The sequence below is a fragment of the Macrobrachium nipponense genome, chromosome 1 (genome assembly GCF_015104395.2).
Source record: "Macrobrachium nipponense isolate FS-2020 chromosome 1, ASM1510439v2, whole genome shotgun sequence".
Classification (NCBI taxonomy): Eukaryota; Metazoa; Arthropoda; class Malacostraca; order Decapoda; family Palaemonidae; genus Macrobrachium; species Macrobrachium nipponense.
The window spans coordinates 29,030,177-29,051,560 of record NC_087200.1 but is presented as its reverse complement, the minus strand read 5'-3'; the positions used below and the strand labels follow the sequence as shown (position 1 = coordinate 29,051,560).

General features: G+C 45.4%; 1 protein-coding gene across 2 annotated transcripts in view; it reads right to left on the bottom strand.

Annotated features, from left to right (window-relative positions):
• LOC135219189 (medium-chain specific acyl-CoA dehydrogenase, mitochondrial-like) overlaps positions 1–21,384 on the bottom strand; it is a 68,135-nt gene that overhangs the window by 25,262 nt on the left and 21,489 nt on the right. For both annotated transcript variants that reach the window (XM_064255740.1, XM_064255739.1), the window contains exons 4-6: positions 16,387–16,533; positions 901–981; positions 578–732 (exon numbers count right to left, since the gene is read on the bottom strand). In XM_064255740.1, coding sequence (XP_064111810.1) covers positions 578–732; positions 901–981; positions 16,387–16,533 — 383 coding nt within the window. The remainder of the gene's footprint in view (positions 1–577; positions 733–900; positions 982–16,386; positions 16,534–21,384) is intronic.

The window sequence follows — 21,384 nt, the reverse complement described above, 5'->3', positions numbered from 1 at the left end:
TGTTCAGATTATCCCTTTCAGATAAGGCTTTCATGAAAGCTCCAAGTCATAACTATACCCTGCCTCCTTTGACCCCAGGCCTCCACAGATCAGCACCAGCTTTTACTCAAGTGGCTAGGATCTAAAGGATTATGTTCCTTACACAAAGTGCAGTTTTGGCGTTAGTGCTTAGGATGACTGGTACCATAAAAAAACAATGTCAACTGAAAGTTTTTTTTTTAACTTCAAAGCTCTACAGCGATACAGTAAAAGCACAGATTTCCTTTACCCTCAAGGTAGGTTGAGTATCATATTGGATAATAATAGTTTGTGTACTGAATCTAAAAAGTGATTTCAACTTGATATTCCAGAGATGAATTTAATCCCTGAGTCTTCATATGAAACACATAAGTATTGAACTATTCTATTTTAATACACCAGTCACCATCTTTCTATGTGGCTGGTCATTTGCTCTCTTAATTAATTCTACTTTACTTTACTTAAAATTACCTTCGGGTTCAAAAGGTATCAGGCACTTCAAATACTCTCAAATCTAAATTTAAGGTCAAATCAGCAACACAAAATCAATTAAACTTACTTAGTTCTTGCAAGCAGGAAATACCAGTTAGCCACTGCACCATTAGTAATCCACATTTTTGTACCATTAATGACATATTCCTCTCCTTTCTTTTCAGCTCGGGTGCAAATACCAGCAACATCAGACCCAGCACCAGGCTCTGTTACACCATAAGCCTGAAAATCCATAATATAATCATAATTAAAGCACATCATTTAATTAGCATAGAGAATAAAAGCCTTGAGATGGCACATACCAGGTTTGCAAACATTTACAAAATTGATTACTATAAGAATTCTACATTCCCCATGCAGACTCATAACAGAACAAGAATAAAAACTTACACACATCAATGGCTCTTCAGTCATCCTTCCCAAATACTTCATTTGCTGTTCCTTGTTGCCTGCTATGATGACTGGCATTTGCTGAAATATTATTAATTATAAAATCTTTGTTCTCATAAATACAATGTGTAGAGCATACCATCATCATTATAATAAAGCATAATAGGTAACAACAAACAAATTTTCTAAAAAATAGATTGTATATATGTATATTAGGTATACATACTGGTAGCATGAGATTACTGACAATTTGGAAACTGAAAGCACAGAGGTAGTTTAGGCAGTCACTATTTAGGTACAAATTAGCTACCTGCATTTAGCTGGTATGAGCAGATTGAAGAAGACTGAACTAAACATCTGATTCCTGCAATCTCCATGTAAAATAACATATCATATCAGAGTACTATAATAATCTTTGCTCATTTCTGAATTGAAGACTTACTAGCACGGTGAAAAACCACTGGGTATAAAAAACAAATTGTGTACTTTTTGTCAAGAAATACTGTAGTTGTACTCATATTACTTGTAAATAACACTGCAGAGAGACCTGACCTACTTTCCTGGATTTTCTAATCTCAAATTTTGAGTCTGCTTGACGGGAGAGAATTGTAACCATCACTTTGTGATTTTTCTTCATTTTTAATTAGTATTTTACAAGACCTGTTTGCATTTCTTCCCTCTTAACAATACAGGTACAGATTTTCAAAGTTACTCTTCACTTTCTTTATTGCCTCAATAAACTAATACGTTCTTCAGTTCTGACTTCCAAGAAGTGGCATGCTATTCACTTTGCCCAATTACGAATTTCTACACAGTCCAGGTGATTCTTGACCCCAGGTTAATTATACCTGGGGCTCACTTTTTTATTTTCATCACGACATATTCAAGGGGCCATATTCCTGACAAAGAAAACAGGCCTGCGGGACAAAATTGGTATTTTCAATGTAGTATGGCCGTTGCCGAAACATGGTTGAGGGGATGGATTGTTGGTCCAACTTTTATCTGGTACCTATGGGAGCTTCAGGAGACCAAGTTAACATTTAAAGTTCCTGAGAGAATACGTACTATCATATTTCCCTTAACCATACTTCTTGCCTCTACATTTTGATTTTTAGAGCTGATTATTTTTTCTTCTAATTTATTCTGCTTCAGATGTTGACTGTACCTCTATTAATTAATGTCCTTTACCCAACTATAATATTTCTGATTCTCTGCCTAAGCAATGAACCACCTCTTTGTATTTCAAAAATGTCACAATTTCCATCACCTACTTTCAAATAAGATTTTGTCGAAACATGCAGGCTTAAACTCTCCAGGCATGACTTCCATCTTTTTGTTTCCAGCTCTCCTCTTCAACAATTCTCCCTTATTGGTTTAAACCTGTATTCAGATTTAGATTTTGACTTGGAGGGGTATAAACTGGTAATCAATGTCCCATTTGTTTTATGCAGCGTTATCCTGTCCAAAGTTGTGCCAATATAACATCATACTGTCCAGAGATACTATGGTCACTTCCAAATTTTACATGATTGTAAAAATGAAAGAAAATTAAAATAAACATTCAAATTAAAAAGAAATACCATATATGCAGCCATATAATGCCATCAGCATAAAAGACAACCCCTCATTTTTCTTGTAGAATTGTAGGGGCAGGGGTATGTTTTGGGTATGTTCCCCTTATACGTTGACTAACAATTTCTTAAATTACATAACTCAATCAGCTGATGTAAGTTAGTTGGTACATAAATAAACAATAATCATTGGAATTATCGTACCAAAAATATGTAAAATCGGTATCTTCAAGATTTCAAAATGTCTGGCAGAGCTAACAATTATGAAAAAAAATTTGTGTATTCTCTTACAAAAAATATATGGCAAATCATAACAAATGCTCAATGCATGTGACGTCAATGTCAGCAGAGTAATACCTGATGGAAGTAGATCCTGATGAATATATTCCTTTCAAAATGGAATGAATCTCGATATTAAGGATAACTGGGGACTATCAATATCTCAAAACACTAGTTTGATTATAAAGAACTACCAAGGAAATATTGGCTTTTAGTAAACAACAAGGTTTGTAAGTCAAGCACAACAGGGAACTACGAATAATGAGCAGACCGAGAAAGTGTTGGAGGCAAAAGCATCATGTGAAAAACCCAAATCTCTCTCTCTCTCTCTCTCTCTCTCTCTCTCTCTCTCTCTCTCTCTCTCTCTCTCTCTCTCTCTCTCTCTCTCAAAATTCCAAGTTTAGAATTATGGATGAAGCCATTGTAAACCTGTACCAACATAAACAATAGGATTGAGAAAAAGCTGACTGGCAACGTCATGTTTGGAGGCAAATGCACTGTCTGAAACTGGCAAAAACACACATGTACTTCATTTAATTTACTAAATTTATAAATATAGCTGCAATTTTTAAATCCAGCTTTGATAACTTATGAAAGAAATGAAGTTTTTATTGTAAAACTAATATTGCAGTACCTACCTGAACACCTGAATAAGCCCTGGTCACTTACCAGCCCGAACCATCATTTATTAAAAATTTACCAAATCTTTGGTTAAAATGACAATTTGTCCAAAATTGCATTTTTCCTAACTATACAAACCTGAGGTCCTTTTACAATAGGAAGGTACTAGCGGCAGCTGGATAGGTCGTAAGCTTTCGAACAAGGGGTTCGGTAGTTAACTGCTTGTCCGACAGGCGCGCGCGCGCGACTGGGAGGTAAACAATTCACTTTTGCTTTGGCCCAAGCAAAAACTGCAGAGTGAGGGGTGGCATGAGGTGGGGCTATGTGTAAAAGGACCTCAGGTTTGTATAGTTAGGAAAAATGCAATTTTGGACAATTGTCATTTGTTCCGACACGGCATACAAACCTTCGGTCCTTTTACAATAGGAAGACTCACTTCTTGTGGGTGGAATCTGAGTCTTTTGTGAACAGACTGGTGTTCGCCCAACCTTGGAAGCCTCCCTGGTCGTAAGAGCGAGGGAGGGATCCAAGCTCTGTCCGATTGATCGGGGTGTGCACCGCAGGATCAATGGTCGACCTCTGGACCGAGTACTAAGAGAGAGGCATGCGTATCTCTTCGTACCAGCAATGTAAGAACTTGTTCCTGTACAGGAGCAAATATAAAGTCAAATGGTTATGGGTTTGACTCTTGTAGGCATCCACTTCCCCCCCTTGTAGAAGGAAGTGGTGGATATTCTGCTCCTATCCCTAGTGAAAGGGATAGGATGGGGCTCTGTCATATAGCTCACCTGCTCTCGTCCTCATCCAGCGTAGTGACGACCATGGCCCTCTGCCCACAGGTAGAGGGGAAGGAAAAGATGGAAGAGAGAGCCAGTCACTCACTCACTCCACACATCCATCCACACAGTCACACCAGGACTCGATGCTGTTCAGCCTGCGAGGGTCTGGGTTAGCTACACAACTTGTTTGAGCAGCCACCACGTTCCCAAGGAAAACGTATCCAAGGACCTGTGGGCAATATCCCGAAGGTAGAAGGACGTAAAGGTAGTCTGGTTAGACCAGACCCCTGCCTTCAGTACCTGCGCCACTGAGAAGTTCTTACGGAACGCCCAACGTCGGGGCATACTTCTGACTTCGTGAGCTCTCGGACGGGACGTACGGATGTCGTCACTACCATCAGCCTCATACGCCCTCCTGATGACCTCACGCAGCCAGAAAGAAAGATGTTCTTGGATACTTCTTCTTTGGCTTGTAACCCCGGTGCTAACGAAGAGGCGTCGACACTCAGGCCTGAGGTGTCGAGTTCTCTTCAGATAGCGCCGTAGCGCCCTCACAGGACAACAAAGCAGCATCTCATCCGCATCATTATCGGTGAAGTCCAATAGGGAGGGAATCGTGAATGACTCGAACCTGTCGTCAGGGACCGACGGTTTCTGAGTCTTCGCAACGAAGTTTCGGGACGAAATCGAGCGTCACAGATCCCCATCCCCTGGAGTGTCGTACATCATAGGAAAGAAAGACCATGAAGTTCCCCTACTCTCTTCGCCGATGCCAGGGCCAGCAAGAAGAGGGTCTTGAGGGTCAGATCCCTGTCTGACGACTCTCGGAGTGGCTCGAACGGTGTTCGAGTCAGACTCCTAAGGACGAGAGTCACGTCCCACGCAGGGGGCCTGAGTTCCCTGGGTGGGCAAGACCTTTCGAAGCTCCTCATAAGCAAGGAGATCTCGAATGAGTTCGAGATGTCCAACCCCCTCAGTTTCAGGACGAGCGCCAAGGCGGCTCTGTATCCTTTAACTGTGGGGACTGAGAGGAGCTTCTCTCGGCGAAGAAAAACGAGGAAATCCGCTACCTGCTGAAGAGTGGCTCTGAGAGGAGATATACCCCGTCTACGACACCAACCACAGAAGACGCCCACTTCCCCTGGTACACAGCTGCAGAGGACTGACGGACGTTTCCAGCCATCTCTGTTGCTGCGCTACGAGAAAAGCCTCTCGTTCGCAAGAGATGGTGGATAACAGCCAGCCGTGAAGACGTAGTTACTGGACTGCTCGGTGGTAACCACCGCTCGACTGTGGCTGGGCGAGAAGGTTGTGCCAATGGGGGAATCTCTCTCGGTTCTCCTGCGAGAAAGCCAGCAGTCCGATACCAAATGGCCTGTGGCCACTTGGGAGCCACCAGGATCATCCTGAGATTCGGGGTGACCAGTGCTCGACTGATCAGCCTTGCGAATCAGGCTGAACGGGGGAAAGGCATAGGCGAAGAGGTTGTCCCACGGGTGTTGAAGAGCGTCCTCTGCAGCTGCCCGATGGGTCCGGCACGCCGAGAAGAACACCTGGAGCTTCCTGTTGTGCCGGGTGGCGAACAGATCCACGACTGGTCGCCCCCACAGGTCGAAGAGCCTTTCCGCCACGTCCTGGTGTAGAGACCATTCGGTCCCCTATCACCTGATCCGACGGCTGAGCGTGTCCTGCTACTACATTCCTCTTCCCTGGAATGTAGCGTGCCGACAGCTCTATTGAGTGTGCCTGAGCCCACTCGTGCACCTGCCGAGTCAACTGGTACAACGGGAGAGACACTAGGCCCCCCTGTTTGTTGACGTAAGCCACCACCGGGTGTTGTCGCACATCAACACCACTGAGTGTCCCATCAAGCGGTCCTGAAACTCTTGGAGAGCGAGAAACCGCTGGCCTTGAGTTTCCAGTACATTATGTGAAGGTGCTTGTCGTTCTCGTCCCACACTCCTGAAGTCAGCAACTCCTCCAGGTGTGCGCCCCATCCCTCGGTCGATTGCGTCTGAGAACAGCTGCATGTCCGGGGGGGGAGTGCGCAGAGGCACTCCTCTTAAGAGGTTCCTGTCGTCCAGCCACCAGGCTAGGTCCTGCCTCACTCCTGTGTCAGTGACACTGGAAAGCTTGGGGGATCCGTCGCCTGCGACCAACTCTCCTTTAGTCTCCACTGAAGAGACCGCAGGTAAGACGCCCGTGAGGGACTAACTTCTCGAGTGACGACAGGTGTCCGATCACGACTTGCCATCGCTGAGCTACCTTGTTCCTGCCGAGACAGGAACTGGTTGGGCTTGCCTCCCTGAATCTGCTGATCCGCGAGTCTGCGGGGAAGACTCGCCCTGCTACCGTGTCGATCAGCATACCAGGTACTTCATCCTCTGCTTTGGGCTCGAGATCGGACTTCTCGAAGTTCACCACGATCCCCAGATCGCGACAGAACTCGAGCAGTCGATCCCTGTCCTGTAGCAACTGCGAGCGGGAGCTCGCCAGGACTAACCAATCGTCGAGATACCTCATCAGACGTATCCCGTGCGAATGGGCCCAAGCAGACACCAGAGTGAACACTCGCGTGAACACCTGTGGGGCGGTTGAGAGACCGAAGCACAGTGCCCTGAACTGGTACACCGTCCCGTCGAGGATGAAGCGGAGGTACTTTCTGGAGGACTGATGAATGGGTATTTGGAAATACGCATCCTTCAAGTCCACTGAAAACATGAAATCCGTTCTCCCTGATGGAGTCGAGCACTGAGCGTGCCGTCTCCATCGTGAACCGGGTCTGGCGAACAAACCGGTTCAGGGGAGAGAGATCTATCACCGGGCGCCAGCCTCCCGTAGACTTTTCCACCAGGAAGAGTCGACTGTAAAAGCCCGGTGACTGATCCGTGACGATCTCTAGCAGCTCTCTTGCTCAGCATGGTCTTGATCTCCTGTCTCAGTGCTACGTCCTTCGATGACCCTGGAACGTACGACTGCTGTTGGACCGGGTTGGAGGTGAGGGGTGGCCGAGATTCGAAGGGTAATAGATATCCCTCCCGAAGGACATCTACAATCCAGTCTCGGCGCCGTAGCGCTGCCAAGTTGCCCAATGGCTGGCCAGGCACCCCCCACTTCCGGCAGCAGGTGAGGGGGGAACGCCGTCCCTAGCGTTTCCCCCCTTTCTTCGACTTCTTCCCAGAGCCTCCACGGGACGAAAAAATGAGGAGGGCTGGGAGGAGGGCTGGTTACGGCTCCCCTTGCTAGAAGTCGAAGAAGACAGAGTCATTCCTCGGGGCTTCGACGCAGCAACCGTCTTAGCAGCCGAGGAAGCGCTAGCCGAGCTCTTAGACTTGGCCGCAGTCCGAGGCTGCCCAGAAGCCTTCGAGACTGCCTGGTGAACCAGACGGTCACTGTCATCAGTGCGCCGTCTGTCCACCGCAGCGTCCACCATCTCTCCTGGAAGAGAGACGTGGAACTCCGTAGAGGTCCGTTTCGAAGCCCCACGCCGCCTCAACGCCCGGTCCGCCCTGGAAACCCGAGTAAGGACAGCGTCCCTTCGTCGTAGAACCAGGTTGGCCCACAGGTTCACCGTCTGGTGGGCAAGGAAGGAGATGGCTCTTCCCCCAGAACTGGCAAAGTCTCCTGAAGGCCGAGTCCTCTTCGGGAGAAATCCCCCCGGAGTTGGCTGCGACCTTAGATACTGTGAGGGACCACAGATCTAGCCAGGAGACGGCCTGGAAAGCTGCCATGGCGGTAGATTCCAGCCTAGTGCCTCTTGCTGCGAGAACCACAGGTTCTCGGACAGGAGCTGTTGCAGAGACACACCCGGAGTCAGCCTAGCTAACTCCGGGTTGACCTGTTTTGGGGCGGCATCGGTCTTCAGATGGCACGTAAAACCGCCGCTGTCGTAGCAGAGGAGGTGGAAGCAGCTTGTTCGACCTGCCAGACTTGAGCGAACCGTCTTGCCGCCCGGAGACAAGCGATTCAACCTGGTCCAGCACTGAGTCCGCAAGCTGTGAACGCGGCAAACCCACCGTCGGTCTGGGTTCCCTCTTCGGGCCCCAGAACGACTCGAGCCGGGACGTGGGCTCGGATGGTGGGAGCGGCGATCCTTCCCCGAGGTCGTTGTGCTGACGAATCAGCGCAATAACCTCGGCAAAGTTCCTCTGGATCTCGGGCGTGATAGCATCCTGTGGAGTCGGACCGTCCAGTCCCTCAAGAAACAGGAGCATCTCCCGAGACCCTCCTCCCTCAAGGAGAGGAGCAGCGACAGCCCCCTCTCGTCTCCTCCAACCACCTGTGCGTACGACCTGGCTGGTCCGAGAACCGAGGCCCTGGTACGTACGACGACGTGGCGGGATCCTGGAGGGGCGCACCCCCCTCAACGATCACTCCTCAATACCTCGCCCCCCTCCCGGTGTAACGAGGAGGTTGAAGGTATGGGAGAGGCAGCCTGACGCTCCCGTCCTCGCTCGCTGGCAGAACCAGTGGGCTTGGAGGACTGCAGGCGATCGCCACCAACCCGCTGTGGTGATCGAGCTGCAGACCTAGTCGAGCCGGTCTCGCTGTGGAGAACGGCTGAACTGGACCGAACAGCGGCCCCGGTCTCGTGTCACAGGAGCTGGTGCTGGTCGCCGTAAACCCGATCGCTCTCATGCAGAGCGACGGTCAGGCGACCGGCGAGCTCCACTGTCACTGTGAGATCGGTGCGTATCCTCACGGTGCGTCAGTTCGCTGGTACCAGCCGTGGCTGGTGCCGGCGAACGGGGACCTCTTCCCAGCCTCAGCCCGTGGCCGGTCATGGACCGTCACGTCCGCCCAGGGGGTAGCCAGCTGCTCGCCGTGAGAGCGAGAGCTGGTCTGGTGAGAGCCGCGTGAGCGGCTGTCACCAGTCTTCCGCTCCGTGCCGTGAACCTGACGCTGAGCGGACTCAGAGGTCTGGTTCCTGGCTGCACGGTCACTGTTAGCGACCGTACACTCGGTACCTCTCGCGAACGAGCGGCCGAGCCGGATCCTGCTGCTGTGGCCGAACCACTGACAGCAGGAGAGGAAGTGCCGGTGTTAGCCGGCACCCCTCTGGTCCCCGTAGTCTTCTTCCTTCGAGAAAGAGACGGGTCCTGTGCTCCCGAAGGAGCAGGGCGACCAGCGGAAGAACCAACCCCCCCGTCTCACCGGAGCGAGGACGGGCCCTTAGAAGTTCCCGAAGGAGACTTCTTAGGGGGGGGGGAGGCAACCTTCTTCTTCTTAGGCGGTGGGGCCTTAGAAGAAGAAGGGGAAGAGGCGGCAGACGACGACGACGACGAAGAAGACGATGAAGACGACGACGACACCTTCCTCCTCTTCTTCTTCTTCTTCGTCAACCTCCTCAGGACCGACGTCAGATCTGTCATCCAGGACGGAGCCGGGGCTGCTGTTGCCGAAGCAACAGGGCCCGGACGTACCTGTCCGAACAGACCAGCATCGGGAGCAGCGGCGCCAGGAACAGGAACAACATCAAGCAGGTTTGCGAGCATCCCAGGAACGGCAGTCGAGACGGCAGGAGCAGAAACAGGAACAGCAGCGGTGGTCACGGCAGGTACGGCAGGCTGTGTGGGCGGTCCAGGTGGTCGAACCAGCGGCACAGACGTCCTCGGTACCGGTGGGAGGTCCAGGGGCGAGCTCTTCGGGGCACATGAAGTCCTGGTCGCGGCAGCAACGGCAAACCCAGGTGCGGCATCACACTCCCCCGAGTTACGGCGACTGGCCCCTGCACCGATGTTGTGGGTGTCACAGAGACCGCGTGCTGGGTGTACACCAGGTGAGAGGTTGACGCGTAGCCGGGTGTTGTAAGGGTCGTGGTGGTGGTTGTGACCGTTGCATGAGTGACCGCCACGGAGCCAGCGAGATTGATAGAGCCAGCCCCTGGACACTCGGCACGCCCTGCAGCCCCAACGATTTGCCACACCTGTCCGAGGTCATCCTTCACGGCAACCGCACCTGAGGAGGCAAAAGTCGTGTGATTAGAAGGATCCTCTACCCGCTCGCGCGAAGACGAGCGGATAGAGGACCCAGAGTACAACTCTACGTCAGGGTATCTAGCGCCCTCCTCCACACTCGACACGTCAGGAGAGGAGAAGGACCTAGACACCCCCCCGAAGGGGAAGGCGCGAGACGTGGAAGTTGAGCGCGGGCGGCAGGAAAGAAGACGAAGTGTCCGTCACCAAAGGAGTCGCGGGAGAGCTTTCCGACGACTCCTTTGCAGGCCTTCGCTTCTTCCTGCCCTCATACAAAGTCCACTGCGCCTCCGACCAGTCATTACATACATCACAGGGCTCGGCCCGGGTGCATTCGCGCCCCAACCCCCGACACCGAGCACACAAAATATGAGGGTCAATCTCTGGGAACGATCTAAACTTCCCACATTTACGCCCTTCGATACCCGGGGGCAAAGTCTCCTTGGGGTACGAGGCGAGGAGATTTCCATCATAATTCAATTGAAGGCAGTAAATTAGTTATGCGAAAGAGAGAATGATTGTACTTACAATACTCTTTCATACACAATTACAACCAAATACTCAGAAAGCAAACGACGAGCAGCGGGCAGAGGAGCGTCGAACACACACGTCCATCCACTGTGGGAGGCCGAAAGCAAAAGTGGATTGTTTACCTCCCAGTCGCGCCCGCGCGCCTGTCGGACAAGCAGTTAACTACCGAACCCCTTGTTCGAAAGCTTACGACCTATTCCGCTGCCGCTAGTACCTTCCTATTGTAAAATACCAAAGGACCGAAGGTTTGTATGCCGTGTCGGAACAAATAAACGATCAGTGTTGCCAATCTCCTGGCAAACACCCTCGTTACCTAGTTACCAGCCCACCGTTGATAGCCCTGCCTCACGGGCCGGTCACACCTGCCCTCTCACGTCAATCATAACTCAATAACTCTGTATGAGAGGGGAGGAGGGTGGGAATCATTCAGGTGTTCAGGTAGGTACTGCAATATTAGTTTTACAATAAAAACTTCATATTGCAATACACCCCTGAACACCTGAATAAGCCCGAATTTAACCACATTAATTTGGAGTGGGGAAATCAAATCTACTCGCCCTCCACTGTACCATTGTCAGTCAATATAATTGAGTACGCGTGTCAGTCTCAAGTTCATTTGTCACTCGTCCAAACTAATCTCCCATTTGTGTGGCCTTCTAGGCCTCCCATATGTGGAGGGAAAACTCCCTGCACCTCTACCCTAAGGTCAAAACTCATTGAGTGCGGGAGGGATACAAACCTGTTTCCTCTCAGCTGGCTATGTGCCTCACCTGAGTAGAGGAAAAACTGAAGACCTCCCATGTGGCTCTCGGCCTCTCATGTATGGAGGGAATCTGAAGACCTCCCCATGTGGCTCTCGGCCTCTCATGTATGGAGGGAATCTGAAGACCTCCCATGTGGCTCTCGGCCATCTCATGTATTGGAGGGAAACTGAAGACCTCCCATGTGGCCTTAGGCCTCTCATGTACGAAAGGAGACACCATGTCCATCGGTGCGTCTGCGACGGTGTTCGTCGATCGTAGTGATGTCCGCCTCTTGTAGTGTTGTACCTGCCTGTCTGTACTCTGCCTGGTTGGCACTTGGAAGAATACCCTCAGATAGACCCAGACATGTTCTTTCCTATCTGTCCTAATACTTAAAATCCTCTCGTGATATATCATATCATGAATACCTTATACATATTCCTAATATTCGCTCCCTACTCTAATACTAACTCAGACAGCAAGATTGTTGGGTTTAAAAATAGAATTTAGGCCAAAGGCTGAGTATTGGGACCTATGAGGTCAGTCAGCGCTGAAGGGAAATTGACAAAGTTTGAAAAGGTGTGACAGGAAGAAAAACCTCTGTTGCACAATGAGTCCAGTGTTAGGAGAGCGTGGAAAATAGGATGAGAGAATATGAAATCAGAAAAGTAAGAGAGAGAGAGAGAGAGAGAGTAGAAATACAATCGTAAGATAAAGAGAGAAGATAAAATCGGAAAGTCAGAGAGAGAGAGAGAGAGAGAGAGAGAGAGAGAGAGGAGAGAGAGAGAGAGAGAGAGGAGAGAGAGAAAATTACAATCGTCTTAACATCTCCACCTCCGTAAATTGCACCCTCTTCTAAGTTAAAAGGGTATTATCTTAACGATAATATACTCGTATAACTCCGTAGAGCTATGAACAACCGAACGAGAACTTGTTAATGCGATCGACTCCTATAACAACATCACTTTATTGTACTGATCAGCGTATGACAGTAATCGAATCCGATAGCAACATCCGTTATTGTATTCATCCGCATGCGACGGTAATTACTGTATTCATGTTATAAATGCAGCTGAAGCTAATAAGGCACAAAATTACGTGCATCAGCAAACCTGGACAGAAGTCCCGAGCTTTTGTATGAATTCAAACGCAGCCGTGTAAAAGAAAACTAATAGCATGAAAGAGCTCACTACTGTTTTTTTTTTTTTTTTTTTTTTTTTTTTTTTTTTTTTTTTTTTTTTTTTTTTTTTTTTTTTTTTTTTTTTTTTTTTACACAGACAAAGGATTAATAAAGTATATAAAGTGTAAGGTTCGTAATACCTATGAAAACGAGTGAAAAACGAACGGAATCCTAAATTTAACGCCATCTAACCCGATGGAAAAACTAGCTTCCAATGAGACGTATCAGTCAAATTTTGGACTTAAATTACATCGTAAGACGAACAGTATGACTTCGTTCCATAAGTTAAGTAATCCAGATATTCATTAATATGCTAACTAGGGACAAAACATTAGCCGAGACCAAGTGATATGGTTGAATCTGGAGCCAAGGAAAAAAAACAAAACAAAAAACGGACTAGCCGGCATCCTTGTCTGTCTAAGCCACACCTCCTTACAATAGTGCTGTTTGACGACAAGCTAGTGTAATTGTAATTTAATTGAAAAGTAATAAAATAATATTTAAAGGTAATTAAATTAACTTTATTAGGCCTAATATTAATTTCAGTTGTCATTGTAATTTGATAATACGACTGGTAATAATTTGTAACTGTAAATTGACATAAGCGCAATGTAATTACTGACGGCAATAGTCGGTTAAACGTATGAAGACGTCATACATACGAATTCCTTATATCTGCCATCTGATTATATGCCCCAATATAGATACCTCATTGACTATGTTAAATGTCAACCTAGTTGAACACACGTCTCCTTCAAGACGTTTGTACAAACTTGGCATAGGTGAGAGTGTTGTTACGTTAGTCATTTTAGGCAATCAGGAGAGAATGAGATGGATACGGCGACGCAAACCCGTATTCGTCATCCGCTGAGTTCCAGCGTGAATGACTGCCGAGTTAAGTGTTTATACTACACTAATATGATGATACATATAATACAATTATAATGCTTTAGTCGGACAGAATCCGATCTTCATTCTGTTCGATTACATTAATATTAATTATCCTCCGATCGGATTCTCGTTCGTTTTCAATTACACCTGTACTGAATTATCAGAAGTCAGAATGCCTTGAGCCTACAGCGTTAGCCAATATAAAAATAACTATCGATATGTTGTACTGCGAATACTTTAGGCTATGCTACTGAATATGCATACGATATATCATCGTGAACACTAGGCTAACTGTAGTTAATTTTATTCGATTTCTCTCCATACTGAATATCGTAAGTCAATATGCATTGAACGGAGAATTAGTTGATATTAACAATTATCGTATCGTATAAGTAGAGGAAAGTAACCTTAAAGACGAAGGAGCATATCTGAAAAACCAACCATGGCCTAAAAGCTTCTGATGCAAGGAACTCGAAGCAGGAAAAAGCCTAAAGATGCTCTAAGGACACTGTGCCTCTATAAACTACTACTTTTAATAGAAAACCGACCCGAAGAAGCCTGCACTTCTCTTTCTAAACTAAACACTATGTAGCCTATTATCCCTACTCGTCTATATCTGACCTAAGTTTTTATCATCCTGAGAACTTACACATCGAGGGAAAGGGAATCTGCTGCCAACACTGCCTGCTCCGCGCCAGGGGGGACGGCGGATCCTGCCCTGTGGGCTTGCGGATCCCCATAACCCCCAGCACCGGTTAGGGCTGGTTCTGGAACAGGCAGGGGGGACATGGAAAAGAACGATTAGTAATTTCAGTATCCCTATTGCTCGATCTATCCTCACTTAATCTTGACATAAAATCGGTAACAGAGATGTCATACTCGATGTCAGCCTACTCTCAAGTCTCTTAAAGAGCACTGTCTCTAAGTCTTTATCTTGATCTACGTTAGTCTCTTCCTGCCTACACTTACTTCTTAATACAAGACCTTTCCTACGTTTGAGATACCCTAACATCTGGTCCAAAGACCACTCCTGACATTCCAAACATCTGGTCTTTACATTATATTGAACAGGCCTACAATTTACGCATAAGGAATGACTATCGTGTCATAGGGTACTCATCCTTTTCTTGCATTGTTGGCAAAGACGATACGTTGTTGAACTTCCGCTCGTCGTTTTCTGTGATGTCGTGGCCGAGAATGCAGTAGCCGTTGTCGTAGCTTGTGTTGTTTCTTCCTTTGCAGAATCAATGTCTGATGACAAGGTATTAAGAGCAATCCAACAGTAATCCAAAGGGATGCGTAATTCGTCACCAAATTCAATCAAATCAAAGGTGCAAATGAAGGCCGGGCAAGACCAAAAAGGAGTTCGCTGTGGATACATCTGTACTCCACCGCGAACGATAAGTGATTGACGTGAGAGGGCAGGTGTGACCGGCCCGTGAGGCAGGGCTATCAGCGGTGGGCTGGAAACTAGGTAACGAGGGTGTTTGCCAGGAGATTGGCAACACTGATCGTTTATTTTAACCAAAGATTTGGTAAATTTTTAATAAATGATGGTTCGGGCTGGTAAGTGACCAGGGCTTATTCAGGTGTTCAGGGGGTGTATTGCAATATGTATCTCAGCAACTAAAGAAAGTGATGATATCGGTAAAACAAAATCAGCTGATATTTTATAAATGTAAACAAAACCAGAATGCAAATGGCAGATCGCTCTGTACATATTATAATACGATAATATGGTAATAATACATGCAATATGATCAGATACACTAAAACAAGTTTTAATAAAATGATCATTATTCTCAATACACAACTATTATTCAACTTTTGTTAATGGATATCTGTCAGTGTAATAACCTAACTGGGGCAACAGTTTCTCTCTCTCTCTCTCTCTCTCTCTCTCTCTCTCTCTCTCTCTCTCTCTCTCTCTCTCTCTCTCTCTCTCTCTCTCTCTCCATAATATACATATGATGATGCTCATCCTTTCACTAAGAAATTTCAGGTTTTAGAATTACATAAACAGAATTGAGAAAAAGCTGTTGACATCAATTGCTGTAACTAATGTTTATTAAGAGTTGCATTGAAGTTATCACGTCATTAAAACCCTGCCAATTCTCAATGGTGACTTCCAAAAATAAAAATAAAATACATTCTTGCTCATTCTTCATGCAATGGAGATCTGAAGAAAGAATCCCAGTAAACTGAAGCTGCAGGTTATAGCCGAGGCTGAATAAAATGAATAACAGAGCAGGCGAAAGTTATGTCCACAACTGGCAAATTCACACTTAATGCTTAAACAATCAAGTATTGTGCACGTTTTGAAACCAACTTTGTCAATTTACATGAAAAAGCATCTCTGAATGACATCTCTTCTAGAAGCTAATGGCAATGAAGATATCGATAATACTCAATCAGCTGAGATTTAGAGAATGTAAAAAATCAAATGCAAATGGCGTTACGATGACAATGTTTATATTCTGTAATATTTTCTCCAGAAAATATTTAGGTATAGTATAGAGCTTTTCAGTTTTTAGAATTAAGGATAGCGATCATACACCTGTAACAATGTTAAGAGCTTGCTCATCCTAACATCTAATTATGGTAATTATCCATGGTAATTACAGTTGTTATTTACAGCATCAATAGTTGCATTATTATCGATGTTTTGTTTACAGTGTCGATAGTTGTGACAGTAGTTAACTATTGACACAACTATCGAAACTTCAGGGGTTAGCCTATCATTGAAAATCTCACCAGAATTCATGGTTTGCTTTTTATACTTGGCGTATAAGACAACCTCCCTCCCATTTTGGGGGAGATTCTTTAAGATTAAAAGGTTGCCTTATATGAAAGCATATACGGTACTTCCTCATTATGAAATTATATCACTGTAATTCAGTATCAAAATGCACTTACCCCAAGGTTATTTGCTTCTATAGCAGTCTGCATTCCAGTGCAACCATAGGCTATTTCTTCTGTAATCAAGCAACCTTCAAAAGTGCCTAACCCCAAACCACCACAATCAGTAGGAATATGTGGATTCATCAAACCTAGCTCCCAGCACTGTAAAAAAAGAATAAGGACGTTCATAAGTACTACACAAAACAATGACCTTCAATAAAACAAATTTTAACTATTATATTTTAAAATTTTTAAAATAGGTCTAAACACAATAAAAAAAACACCAGTATATATATATATATTAACCCTTAAGAGCCAGGCTAAAAAATCAATATGTCCCAGACCAGGCAAACTTTGAAGTCGGCCAATTTAAGAAAAAACACATGAATGGAAAGAGGAAGACAAGCAAATGCGCATGGTGTATGAAAAAACATTCTAAAAAATTTTCCCTACTTCATGAGACATAGAAAATAACTATTTATAACCCTTTGTGGGGCCTCTTTTACAAGGCAAAATTACTATTTATAACCCTTTGTGGGGCCTCTTTTACAAGGCAATCATAAATTTTACAATGTTTTACATGTTTTTTATAAATTAATCTATTTCATTTTGTAAAATTTTAATTACAGCTGACACAATAGACACAATATCAGAACAAATGAGGACTAAAATCAGCAACAAATTCTGAGTATATTTGCTGTAAAATACAGTAGTACCTCAGACTTTGAACTTACTCTGTTCCACAAGGCTGTTTGAAATACGATTTGTTTGAAATATGAAACAAATATCTCCATAAGAAATAAAGGGAATCAGGATAATTCGATCTAGCCAACCCAAAAAGTCCCCCTTTTCATATTTTATTAATGTATTCAAAAGTTAAATTAAGAGTGGTGTAAAGTAATTTGTTCCTACATGACATACAAACCATCAGTCTTTTACTTTAGGAAGACTCGCTACAATGGACCTCCCGTATTCTTGTTCTTCAGATTTGCGGACTCACACATTCGCAGATTTCTCTCTGGAACATTTCCCCCTATTACTTACAGGGAATTCATCTATTCGCGGTATTTTTTTAAGAGAAATATCCACAAATTCCTGTTTTTTTTTATCAATTTCTTCATAACGTGCAATTTATGTAATAAAACTATTAAAAAAAAACAGGTATACAAATTTTTAGTGGGTTTTTCTTGAGTTTTAACAGACAAAATAAGTCGTTTTATGCATTTTTAAAGGGGTTCCAACTATTTGGGGGGGTCTGATACGCATCCCCCGCAAGTACAGGGGGACCACTGTAGTTGGAGGGAGGAACCTGAGTGAGTCTAATTGTCTTAAGTTTGCCACACCTGGGCTAATACTCTTGATCGAAAGAGCAAGGAGGAGTACCATGCCTCAGACATTGATCGGAGTACAGGCAGTCCCTGGTTACCAGTGGGACTTCCATTCCGACAGCTTGATAATAAGCGAAAATCGCTGGTAACCGAAAATTGGTGATTTTCAGCGCTTATCGGCAGTAATAACCCGATTTTGGCGCTGATAACTGGTTAATGGTGCCTCTGTTAGGTATGTATTGGCGCCAATACTCCATTATCGGTGCCGACACCCGGAAATCGGTGCATTTCGGTGTTGAAAATTGGCAAGCAATTGCCATACAACCAGATCACCAATAACTGGGGCCTGCCTGTAGAGGAACTGCGAGATTAAATGTCATTCTGGACTTTTTCGAATGAATGAGGAATCGTAACACATACGAAAAAAGGCTGGGAAGAATCTTAAGTTGGAGGCAGTAAGGCAAAGACCCTAAAAGGGTTTGTCTTATTGCTAATTTCTCCTTCCTCCCCTTGCTAAAAGGAGCTGGACTGCTTCTATGATTCTACAAAGAAAAATAGGACGGGTGGTCAATGTGTAGACTTCCGGCATCGACGTCAGCAAGCGTAGGTTCGAGTTCTATTCTCCGCCCAAAGGAAGAGAATTAGGAAGACAAAGAAGGAGGAGGATGAGGAGGAGGTGAGGGGAGTAGGATGAGGAGGAGGAGGAGGAGGAGGAGCAGGAGGAGGAGGATGGAGGAGGAGGAGTAGGAGGAGGGAGGAGGAGGAGGAGGAGGAGGAGGAGGAGGATGGAGGAAGGAGGAGGAGGAGGAGGAGGAAAGGTCAGTCACTCTTGTAATCCCTCTCACTTTCAGAACCACACCTTAGGCGAAATGCTACCTGTCCTGTTATATGAGCCAAGGAAAAAAGGTTCCAAGAACTTGTGGACAAAGACCGGAAGATAGAAAGACATAAATGAGGTCCTGATGAGACCACATCTATCTTCCAGCCTGATATGTTCTCTTGAATGGGAGGAATGAAACAAGCCTTTGACTTCATGAGCTCTTAGGCAGATTGTACTTGACTCATCATTGCCAGTTGCACAGTACATACATCCTTCCGATCGTCTCATGAAGCCTGAAGGAAGACGTGTCCTTTGACACTTCTCTCTCTCTTGGGCGAGTGAGTACTAGAGAAATGTCACTGATACCCAGTCAGGAATATAGAGCCTTTTTGTAAAGTACCAGAGTGCCCTATGGAACAAAGTATAGTGACCGATTTGTATCATTGATTATAAAGTCCAAGGTGAACGGGATCATGAGCTGAATAATTTGGAGTTTATTACGATATCTGAGATGGAGTCAAGATATCAATACCTGCCTTTTGTAAATCGTCTATCCTCTTCACCAATGCCAGAGTGAGATGAAATTCGATCTAAGAGACAAATCTCAGTCTGATGATTCTTACAAGGACGTGTGTGCCCTAAAAGAAAGTCAAATGTCAAATGTGGAGCTATGTCTTTCACAACTGAATCTGAGAGAAGCAACTCTTGTGGCTCTGACCACAGAAAAAGTCCTGTCAATGACACCAACCGGCAAAGACGGGCCCAATCCCTGGAATGTTACAGAAGACTGAAAGAGTTATCTAGCTATTTCCATTGCTGCTCGGTTTGAAAGTCTATGCTTGCAAGGAGAGCTGGATAATCTTTAGCCATGAAGACACAGGGATTGTGCTACTAACTGAGGAACCCTTCTGTGACACTGATACTGAAGGATGCGTCAAGGAGGAACTCCTAGTTACCTTAACAGCAGTTAGTCGAATCGGGCAACAGGTGAAGTCCACTGTCATTATTTTCAATTCAGGGGAAACAATATTTATTGAATACCTTATGAATTAAAAAAAAAAAAAAAAAAAAAAAAGAGGAGAGAAGACAAAAACTATCGAGGTTATCTGAAAATTCATTCTGATTGATCACAGTGGCCCTTGGTTCAGGTGCGATGGTGCAGAAGACTTACAGACTTCTGTCTTGGAAGACTGATGATTCTCATAAGGGCAAGTGCAAAAGCCCAAGACAGGAACCCTCAATAAGAATCAAATGCCACCCAGAGATTTGGGTCTCTGTGATAGCAAGACAGAAAGGTTTCTCAGTAATTAACCCTCGACTGAGGAGAAACAATACTAAGAACAAGCTCTCCGGGAGGAAGGCAGCACTCTACCAATCATTCGAATCCAGAGGCTGAGTTACCTATCAGTACATTTCATCTGGAAATGTGTTTGGCTTAGAGCAATCAAGTGCAATAAAATAATATTATATTACCTACATGTTAACCAAAATAGAAGGGAAATGAAACCCTCTTATTTTGGCGATAAATGACAATACTGTGGTTTTGTTGCTCAACAACACCACTGGGTGACTCAAAATCAAATCCCGAAACACTCAGGGAGTTCGAAAGGTTGCCTTGAGTTTCAGGATGTTAATGAGAAGGTACTTATCGTCTCGATCACCCACTTAAGACAACCGTCCTACAGGTATGCGCCTATTACTTGATCTGTGCATCTGGTAAAAGATGCATGTCACTAGGAGAATATACAAGTATATATATTCAAAAGGTTCCTGTTGATCGAGCACCAAGCTAATTTCTTCCTCATCATTTGAGAGGAAAAAACTTAAAGACTGCTAGCAGACCGCCTCCATTCTCTAATGAAGAAAGTGAAGAAGAATATATTCCGAAAGGAGGCTTCTATGGCAACAACAGGACACAGAAGACGACTAGCTCTTAGCCGAACAGGCTGTTCTGAAACAGTAACAAAGGAGAGGTGGAAGTTTGATGGAAGACGACCAAGGCTCGGAAAAGAGCAGAAGCTTCATAAATGATATCTGCTTACCAGGTCTCAGTTATGTTGCTGTTAAGTCCAGAGACTCGACAAGCAGTGAAGGTTATTCACAGGGGAAGCCATGATCCTATTCCCAAGATCAATGTGCGGGTGAATTGCTGCAAAGATCTCTGCGAAATGAAAATCAAAGGTATATTCGTTTCCCAAAGAACCCTCGAGTTTTTCAGTGGCACGAAACTCTCGATTTTCTCTCTTTGAAGAGAGATTCGACAGAACCCAATGAAAATTTCCTCAACTAACTTGATGCCTGATGAGACGATCCGAGGATTGATCTTGAGATACCAACCTCTTTAGCCAAATTCCGAAAGATATATTTAGACAAACTCAGATCGCTGAAGAAATCATTCTGTATCATGCCAGCAGCAGGTCCAATGCAGCGGGAGACTAGGCTACAGACTTCTGTTACCGTGCGGTAAACAGAAAGATGATAGCGAGTCTAGTGAGACATCTCTGTCTAAAAATTCTCGCAACGTCAAAGGCGATGCAGTAGAGATGGTCATCCACGTATGCGAGAATTCCAGCCAACCAGAGACATAAGTCTGGGATTGCTGGGCAGAGATTCGGTTCGGTAGTCAATCATCGCAGAGGAGAGACAAAATATCCGACCGTACTATCTCGGAGAGCCAGCTGGTACTGGGCTACAGCAGGCAGGGCTGGCAGGCAGCCCGGACACCGCTAGCTCTCGCTCACTCGTCATCCTGAGTTGCCAGGTAATCCATTCCAAGAAGGAATGTGTTCGGCTAGAACCATCGAGCGCAAAAAAATATGCTCAAGCATTTGCATGCATTTTAATCGAAACGGATTTCGGTGAATG